The 10,349-nt window shown below is 34.0% G+C and overlaps 1 protein-coding gene across 1 annotated transcript; it reads left to right on the top strand.

Annotated features, from left to right (window-relative positions):
* The first annotated feature begins 1,144 nt into the window (after positions 1-1,144).
* Positions 1,145-9,914, top strand: LOC107763885 (putative phospholipid hydroperoxide glutathione peroxidase). The gene is made up of 6 exons (XM_016582394.2): positions 1,145-1,464; positions 4,790-4,866; positions 4,959-5,020; positions 6,853-6,971; positions 7,054-7,221; positions 9,727-9,914. Exons 1-6 carry the CDS (start codon positions 1,216-1,218, stop codon positions 9,754-9,756), a joined length of 705 nt encoding a protein of 234 aa, XP_016437880.1. The 5' UTR covers positions 1,145-1,215; the 3' UTR covers positions 9,757-9,914.
* Positions 9,915-10,349: the final 435 nt, after the last annotated feature.

Below are 10,349 nucleotides of genomic sequence, written 5' to 3'. Positions count from 1 at the left end.
CGAAGGAAATCGAAACAAAGAAGAAGGTTGAAATTTGAAAAGACGCTTGAGGAAAGAATTGAGCCGTTTCACAAAAAAGTTGTAATGGCACATAATAATGATGAAAGAGATGAGACATAATAGGTGTAAATTAAGAAAACTAATGCAGCATTTCAGGGAATTAATCTTTTAGATTTATTAATTGAGTTTATTGTGTGAAAATTAGAAGAAAAAGCCCTAAAATTCTAAGAAAATAGATAAATACATTTCCTCATCAATAAGAGATGTCACATCACTTTCTAAGGGCCCTGTTTTATATTAATAAATAGATATAAATATTTAATAATTTTTGGGCTGAACTTTCATATTCATTGAATAATTTTTTAATATATTTAAATCATCTTGAAATAATAACGTACTTTTCAATTTTATTTTCATATTTTACTTAAATAAAATAAATAGACATAATTATTATCTTTAATAATAAATATATATAATTATTTATCTACTTATATAATATTAACTACTAAGTAAATCTCTTCTTGTCATTATTCATAATTTGATATTTAAAACACTTTTTGAAAAGCTTGTTCAAACACAAATTGTTGCTCAAATGTACTTTTCAAATTTATTAGCTAAATACAACTATTTTTCTAAGTATATTTTTGAAAAATATTTTTTAAAAAAATACATCTCAAAATAAGTCGATTTTTAAAGCTTAGCAAAACAGGCTAACAGTCAAATCTCCTCTGATCATGGGGGATCTAGCATATATAATGTATGAGTTCACTCGAATTCAATCGCGTCTTGAACTTCGTGTATATATATATATATATATTAAAAATTCACCAAAAATTTATATATAATTAATTTTAAATTCAATAAATCAAATAATTTATGATATATTCCAAACGCAAATACATAATGGTCAAATCTTGGATCAGTCATTTTAAATTATAAAATATAAATTAATTTTGTTTAATTTTATATCAAAAATTGGTCAAACTGACTTTAAAAAAAAATTTGGTCAAATAGTTTGAATAACTGAAAAACAAAAGAAAATCCAGCAAAAAAAAGAAAAAGAAAAATCGAACCAAAAGGCAATGAAACAACCACGTGGATAATTACATTCCACTTCTAAGGAATTTGTTAAAACAATCAAAAATAACAAAAAAGCATTCTCCACACTTCCCACTTTCATTTTGAGGTTTTTGGAAATCTGAAATCCATACCCAAATGGCTTCCTTTGCAGTATTTTCACCAATATGTCCTGTTTTGTCTCAAGCCAAACAGAAACTTAAGTGCAACTCTTCTCTTTTTTCTTCTTATAAACCCACTTTAAGCTCTACTAAATCTTCATTTTTACAGTATGGTTTCAGTTTACCAACCTCCAAATTTTCTGGGTCTCCATTAAAGTCTAAGGTTATGGGCACAATCTCTGCTAGAGCTGCTACTGAGAAAACTATTCATGACTTCACTGTTAAGGTATTATATTCTCTCATGTGAATTCAATTTCTTTATATAAAGTTCAGATATTTGAAAACTATACAAAATATGTTACTCCCTCCGGCCCATCCCAGGCGGAGCCAGAATTTTAAGCTTATGGTTCAAGATTCTAAGTTACTGAGTTCAAAATTAATAATTTCTACATAGTTAATGTTATTTTTAAGACAAATACAAGGTTTGAACTAAAACTATTGGGTTTGGCCGAGGCTGTAGACACATTCTAGCTCCACCCACCATCACATAGTTTAACAAAGGAAGATCAACTTTTGAAACTTTTGGTCTAAGACAAGCCATAGATATTTTTGTTGCTATAAAATCTCATTAAGGTAAATAAAAATTTTATAGTTAAATTGTTTAAAGTATAGAAATATGTCTTTCTTTTGAGATAGACTAAACAGAGGGAGTAATTTCTTTTTTCTCTAAGCGCTCGTTTGGTACTAGGTATAAGGGATAATTAATCCCGGGATTAAATTTGAGATGAGTTTATTCTACGTTTGGTTGTGATAAAATCGCGGTATAACTAATCTCGGGATTAGGGTGAAATATCTATCCAGAGATAACTAATACTGGGATAATTAATCGTGGGATAACTTGTTTCCCAACCAAACGACCCCTTCAAGTAATAAACATGTACTCCCTCCGTCCCATTTTGTGATGTTGTTTGACTGGGCACGAAGTTTAAGAGAGAAAAATTGTTGAAACTCCTAGTTGAAAATAAGTCATAAACGTTCCTGTAGCTATAAATCATCTTAGAGGGAGTATTTATTTTTGTGTTGACTCAGAAACATGTAGTATTTATTATAGAGTTTCAGTTGTTATTAGAATTTATCTTTGATAACCATGATATTTCAAGTATGTATACTGTTCCAATGCGGTTTAGAAGATTGCATTTTGCATCCAATTTAAGTTGATTATATTGGTGGTTATGTTTACTTGATAGTGTGAATTTTCATAGTTGAGAAAAATAAACCTTGTCTAGTGGCTACTCATTCTGTAATTGGTAAATGTATAAGCTTTACATATACACATGTACAGAGGGCATATTTTCTGTCGGGGGGAGGGGGGTTCAGGATATGAAGTTTATGGATTTCTACGGCCTCTCAATTTAATGTACTATAGTATGTGAATTTCTTAAGACATATATATGGTCTGTACAAAAGCTACCAGGTTCATGTGAACCCATAGGTTACACTATAGACCCGCCTCTCAACACGAGTCTCTGCCACTTGTCTGAATCTTTTCCCTAGGGTTGTAGGTTGGTATGAGCTGTTAGGACTAGTGGAAATAATGCCGGAACTGAGATGCTTTTCTGTTTGTGATGGATGCCTTAGTCAAGCCATTGGAGCAAAGCCATCCGTAAGAGTTTAACTAATAAGAGTTTAGTCATGAGAAGGAGACGGTTTCACATATGTGCAGATGGGACATTGATATTCTCCGAGACCAATTGAGATAGATTCGTGCACATCGGTTTGGTTTGAGGCTCTAAAGCATTGTGCATCCATGAGAAAGTTCATGTTAATACCTGCAGGAGAGGTGCACAGGAAAACATGAGCTCACATTGGTGGGGGAATGCAAGGTAAGCGAGATTATATCAGAATATTTGGGGGCTCCCATAAGGAGGAAGACTTGAAGAGGGAGGGATTCTGACGCCAGTGATACATAAATTTGAAAAAAGGTTGGTGGGGTGGACTAGATAATATTTTTCTAAAGGAGGCAGAACACTCGAATAACGTAGCTTGTCAAGTATCCCACGTTATTATGCCCTCGTTTTCTATGCCAACAGCAATTTTGCAAAAAACTGAAGCAGTTAATGAGGGTCTTTCTGTCGGATGGAGCAAATTGAGTTAAAGATTTCCACCACATGCGTTAGGAAGGAGTTACTGCCTCACTTGAAGCTAGCGCCTTGGTCATTCTGACTGAAGTTCTTTAACCAAGAAAAAATGCTATGTATATATGCTAGAGTAAAGGGTGCCTTGTGGAGGAAGGTGGTTATGCAAAAATGTGGTATCAGATAGTATGGTTGGTACACAAAGGAGGTAACATTCATCAAGTGCACTGTTAAATGGAAGTAAAATATGATTTTGGGTGAGTGTATGGTGCAATACTAATACTCTGAAGTTTGAAGGATGATTTCCTTCGCTTGTTCTCATTACCTAATGGCAACATCAGAAGCATGAACAACGGAAGCTGTCCCTGAAGATGTCTGTTTGCATGCTTTGTACTGAAGGAACTCAATATAATCCGGTAAAGAAACCATCTGGATTGGATTCAATGAATTGGATCCAACAGATTGTGAGTTAAAGGCTTTTGATACGAATGCCATTATAATGTTGCGCCGAAAAAGCAAAATTTTTCTACTGTTCATGCCGGAAAAATATAAAAGTGGTCGGACTTTGATTTAAATTGGATGGGTATGCTCGGATTTGCAAGGAGAAGACACTGTCCTGAAGAAGTGTTCTCAAATTCTGGCCGGAAACCGCCTCACGCGCCGGCGCGTGGACGTCGGAGCTTCGCCGGAGAAATTCTTCTGGGCGGCGCGTGAGGGCGCGTGCGTCCTTTTCTGCCGGAGAATGTTTTATGGGTTGGTCGCCGAGCTCTGATCTACTTACTGATGGTGTTGGTTTTTGCACAGCAATGACGGATAGTGGCTTTTTACTTGCGGCAGACCTGTGTTTACCGGAAAAAGACTTCCGGTTGACTAATTTCTCTTCCCGGAGTCACTGGAATTTATGCACAACGATAAATCTCTCACGATTGTCTTGATACCATTTGAGAAAGCGTGGAGAAAAGTCTTTTTCATTCTCTAAAGTGTTGTACAATGCCCTATTTGTATACAGTGATTACATAATAATAGGTATCTACTTCCCGATGTGGGATACTATACATGACTAACTACTTAACATAGCTTTGAAAAATTAATAATCCCGTAAATTGTTAACCCTGCGGTTATGGATTCTTCTATAACTAGATTGATCTTCATTAAAAAATATGACATGATTGATTATCGATATGGTTGATTGTCTAAATAAACTTATGATTCTTGACGTAACTTATGATCACGAAAGGAATCAAAGATTTCTTGGTTTCTTCGTTTATCCATTCGAATCCCTACTATAACAATATCACGAAACATCCTTAATACATCTTGATATCACTTAATAGTTTTTTTTTGTGCTGTAAGAGATGCTAGCAAAAATATGTCCTCAGCTAAAGAGAAAAGATTGTACCTGTTGATTTATTTTGGATTTTGCTATGCCGAAGATTGATAAGTATGTTCCTTGTTGATATTTACTTTTTGATGCAGGATATTGATGGGAAAGATGTCCCACTTAGCAAATTTAAGGGAAATGTTCTTCTAATTGTTAATGTTGCTTCCAGATGGTACTCTCTCCTCATCTTATAAATGAATGTTTAAGATTCAGGATAATTTTACCGTAGTAGTGATCTGACTGGAGAACTGATTTTCAATTCAGTGGCTTGACGACATCAAATTACACAGAGCTCTCTCAGGTGTACGAGAAGTATAAAACTAAAGGTAACCTACATGCTTTAGGATTGAAATTGGCATGCCTTCTTTTCTCTCTCCCACCCCTTTTGCGGTTTTATTTTTATTTTTTTATTTTTTTTATTTTGTGTGTCCATTAAATATGTTGAATCTCTGTAGAAATGAGAGTACTTCTCTTGAACATGTATACTTCGTGGTGCTGCTTTTAGTTCCTCATGAACAGTGGCGGAGCCACCTTTAAGAAAGAGGTGTCAATTCGTTGGGAAATTACACTGTGTAGTTAGGTAAAGAAATTTATGTATATATACTCAATGTTGAAAACCCTTGGCTTCTTCATGTGACCAATTTTTTATAATTTGACACGGTTAGTGAAAATTCTAGTTCCGCTACTGCTCATGAAGTGCCTTATGTATAACAAATACAGCACAAATAAAAAAAATAATGTTATATTTTACTCATATTAAAGGTCTAAGCCAGTGGTACTAATATTTGCACGACAACTAAATGAAACTTGAACGTCACAATCATAAGAGTTCCTCGCGGTGATATATTGGGGACTAAAGGAGTCTTATCATCTCAACTTCTCTTATTTAAGATGCTCTCTTGAGTTGATGGTCTATGCCCCTTATAGCCTGTTTGGCCAAGCTTCTCACCATGCCAAAAGTATTTTTTTCAAAAAAGTATTTTTTTCCTCAAAGTGAGGTGTTTGGCCAAGCTTTTCTTGAGAAAAAAAGTGCTTTTGGCTAGAAGCAGAAGCAGTTTCGAAGAAGTAGAAAAAAGTAGCTTATCTCCAGAAACAGAAACAATTTTGACTTTTGTTCCTTCCAAAAATACCCTTTGCAAAATATTATATATACCAAAATAATCTTACTTAGTTTAAACTATTAAGTAATATAAAATGACTTTTGGGATGAACTTTTATATTTATTGGATATTTTTTGATATATTTAAATTATCTTGAAAAAATAAAGTACTTTTCAATTTTATTTTTATATTTTACTTAAATAAAATAAAAAACTTAATTATTATCTTTAATAATAAATATTTGTAATTATTTATCTATTTATATAATATTAACTATTAAGCAAATCTCTTCATGTCCTTATTTGTAATGACACTTAAAAGCACTTTTTGAAAAACTTGGCCAAACACAAATTATTGTTCAAAAGTGCTTTTCAAATTGATTAGCCAAACACAAACTGTTTTTCTCCAAAAGTACTTTTTCGAAAAGCACCTCTCAAAATAAGCTGATTTTTCCAGCTTGGCCAAACAGGCTATTAGTCTGCTACTCTGCTTGAGGAACAGTGATGTTTCATAATTACTAATCCAGTTGAAAACATTTATGGAATAAGAGGTGCATATCTTCATTGAGCTATAGTATCTACATTGTCAGGTGTATGAGCCAGTCAATAGAAGTCATGAAACTGTACTTTTAACAATGGCTTTAGTCTATACTATGAAGTAGTATTGCAGAAACAACAGTCTAATCTTCTTCGAAAATACTATAGTTTTCCATTTCCCAAGAGCAGAAACTGCAAGAACTCCTATTAACTGCTATCTCATAGGTCATGCAATTTTTTTTACTTAGGTCACCCAAAAAGACATCAGACGTCTCTGCCTAATGACTAATGAGGCATGTTATTAGCACATCCATGTTATATTTTCATTGCACCATAGGCTTAAAATATATACAGTATTAAATTTTTTATCACTATTTCTTTTATTGTATTACTATTGAATATGTACTGTTTTAACAATTTCAATGTCAACGTTTTATTTTTTCACTATTCTGTGTCTTGTTAAAAGCATATAGTTTAAACCTGTGCAGATCTTTCCAACTTAGTTGATCACATTCCTTGCAGGACTTGAGATTCTTGCTTTTCCATGTAATCAATTTGGGGCTCAAGAGCCAGGATCTAATCCAGAGATTAAACAGTTTGCTTGCACTCGGTTTAAAGCTGAATTCCCAATATTTGACAAGGTTTGCGTTAACTTTCCCTGCACATAAAGTTTATGGGGTGCCATACTGGTATAAACAAACGACTAAAAATGATATGAAACAGGTCGACGTGAATGGTCCTAACACAGCACCAGTTTACCAGTTCCTAAAATCAAGTGCAGGAGGATTTTTAGGTGATCTGGTTAAGTGGAATTTTGAGAAGTTTCTTGTGGACAAAAATGGTAAAGTTGTTGAGAGGTATCCACCAACAACGTCACCTATCCAAATAGAGGTACTCATCCTTTTACGTTGTCTCTTGTATATATAGTGTTTGAAATCATGAAAGCTTCATATTAACTGGTTTAAAGTTTGCTAATTATTAGCTATTCCACACGGCGCTGTGATATAATTGGTATAGTACTAAGTCATAGTTCATTTTGTAACTCGAGGGGAAGAATAGGTGGATAGTAAAAGGAAAAAGAAGAATTAGAATAGACTTTGGAAAATCTGGTAATTTTGAGTAAAAGAGCCACATGATTCAGCAACCTCAGCTTGCAACATTAAGAGCTTGTAAGTAAGTCATAAGATTGCATTCCCTGGTCTATTGATCATAGGCTTGTGCTAATGATAATAAACTTTATCATGTTAAGTGGTGGATCTCTCTTACTAACCTTTTTCATAGGATCTAATTTGGACGTGAAATTTTTTGAGGATCACAAGAGAGAAAAGGGGTCGTCGGTCTTCTTCCTAGTAATAAACCCAAAATTCTCCTAGATAATTCATCCTCTTTGAGATTTGGGAACTATATGTTAAGCATCTAGTCAGACATTGATGATTAAGTATGGTCTTGATTGGCTTAGTAATTAGTTTCAACACAGGCACTGAATGTGCTTAAAGTCTTACCTTAGGAGCAATACGCGAATTATTATAACCACTGAGAGATTAGCTACAGGAACATTGATTACGTATGTATCTGGGATTTATTTAGTAGTTTGAAGAAATTTTTGTTTTTGTATCTGAAACAATTTGGTCATTGCCCATTTTGGACAGTTTTAAATAGGGATCCAAAACATTCTCTTCCCAGTTGATATAAGTGTAAAAGAAGTGTAGAGAGATATGATATAAAACTGAAAATAAGACTAGCAATGAGGCAAGGAGTACTGTATTACCAGTCTAAGTTATTTAATATTCTAATATATATGCTTAGGAAAAATTTGCAATGAGAGAACTTTACCATTTTTATATGTTATTATAGAGAAGAAAAAGAGTCTTAAATATAGAGAAAATTAGTGGGAGGGAGAAGACTAGGAGAAAACGAGAAATTTTATGAATCAAATCAATTTATTAATATTAATAACTGCTACTAAAGTCTCTCAAACAAAATTCATTGGAGCCTTGTTACAGGATAGGGAGTGCGGAACAACTCAAAGCTCTTTGGAACAATTGGAACTTCATCTCTAGCTAAAAGATAAGACAATCTTCTATCAACTTCAAAAAGATTAGACAATTTATAACCTTATCCCTATTTAATAGATAAGATTATCTCTAGCTAATGGATAAAACTTCATTTCTAGGTGAAAGATAAATATAAATGAAAGTAAGATAAAAAAAAACAGGGATAGTGTATAATATCTTCATGCTCTACATCAATCTCCTCTGGTAAAAAGAACTCAATTCTAACAATTAACATAATGCTGTAGTTGACCTGTCATTGGAGAATGTACTCGTGCAAAGCCTTGAAAGATTGGGGGGGTGGGGGTGGGGGGGATCATTTTTGTCGATGGGTGGCCGCCATAGCAAAAGCAGCATAAAATCGGATCCTATACTTGGTACCAAATTGATGTAGCACCAAGATGAGGAAAAAAGAGGATAGAAAGACCAAAACAAAAAAAGAGAAGACTGAAAAAGAGAAAGGAGATGAGAGAAGAATAAGGGAGCAGGAGAAAATAATACGATAAAGGGAAGAGCGAGATAGAATATTTTATTATCAAATCAGTTCATCCAAGACATTCAATTTTTTCTTCATAATATGAAAACAAAATGGACTGTCGACCTTACATCAACCCCCAAAAAATTGTAAATGTGGCTTCAAAGGTAGGTTCACTTCAGTAGATGTATTTCCTACAAGTATCTGTACTTAACCTAGTGCACGGTAGAACTCTGCCCCAGAATCTTAACTAGAAACTAATCTTACCTGTAAGTAGCCCGGTAAATGATCATAAGCTACGACGTGTGCGTTTGAATCTAAATACTCCACTATAAGTGCACTTACAACTTGACTGAATGAAGTTGCAGTAACTACCGAGCTTCTGGGAATCCCTGATTCACAAAGGAAAACTGCTCTCAGAGTTTGTCATTAAACACAAGACACTTGTTGATTGCACTTTTAGGGGTCGTTGGTACGAGGGATAAGGGATAATTAATCCCGGGATTAAATTTGAGATGAGTTTATCCCATGTTTGGTTGGGATAAAATCGCGGAATAACTAATCCCGAGATTGTAGTATTATTTTATCCCTTTGGGAGGGTGGGATAACAATCCCGGGATAACTAATCTTGGGATAACTTGTTTCCCAACCAAACGACCCCTTAGATGTTTAGATGGGCAGAAAATATTAGGAAAGTTTCTATCTGTAAAAACCATGTTGAGTAGAGTTATCCGGTATTTGTGTTGGTGGGAATTAGCAGGTACCTATTAAAATAATCTGAGGTTCGCGCAACTTTGCTCGGACATCACATGGCTGTTTCTAATTTTTCAATCAACTGCATTCATAGATTCTGCTGGTTTGTTGTTGCAGAAGGATATTCAGAAACTTTTGGCAGCATAACTTGTATGGAGACTGATTCCTGCTTTATGTACATATGAGGGAGGAAAATGGGACAAAATCTCTTAGGTGTTCACAATTTACAATTATATGTATCCACTCTCAACTTTTGCTTTAAAATGATATGAAAAGTTGATATATCTCAAGGATGGTTTTGCTGATTAAGTTGTGCTTTTGTGTTTGTACTTAAATTAACAAGAAATGAGTTTGGCTTAATAATACTTGATGTATAATAGAGTTCACTCTGAACATTAATACACTAAGTTGTAATTTCTCTTAATAAACACGAACCTAACTTGTTCTACATTCTAAAATTAAATGTTCCTAATATCGCTGTTAACAGTTTTAGCCAAGCAGCTAAAAATACTTGCACCCGCCTGTTGTAAACCCTTGTAGCCGGCGCACTCAATGTATAACAAGGTGTTAATATATAAATTGATTTTATAACGGATAAATTTTGTAAGAAATAAAGATTAGAATTTATTTTTTATTATGAGCTTGCTATTTGTTAAGAATTGGAGTGACGTCTGGGGTATGATGATGTGCATGGTGGCTTTGGTTTTGGAGATAGAAACGGAGGAGGAATGTCTCTGCTG

This window comes from Nicotiana tabacum, chromosome 15 (assembly GCF_000715075.1).
Source record: "Nicotiana tabacum cultivar K326 chromosome 15, ASM71507v2, whole genome shotgun sequence".
NCBI classification, from domain to species: Eukaryota; Viridiplantae; Streptophyta; class Magnoliopsida; order Solanales; family Solanaceae; genus Nicotiana; species Nicotiana tabacum.
Note: the sequence above shows the minus strand (reverse complement) of the source record. Positions and strands in the feature narration are given on the sequence as shown.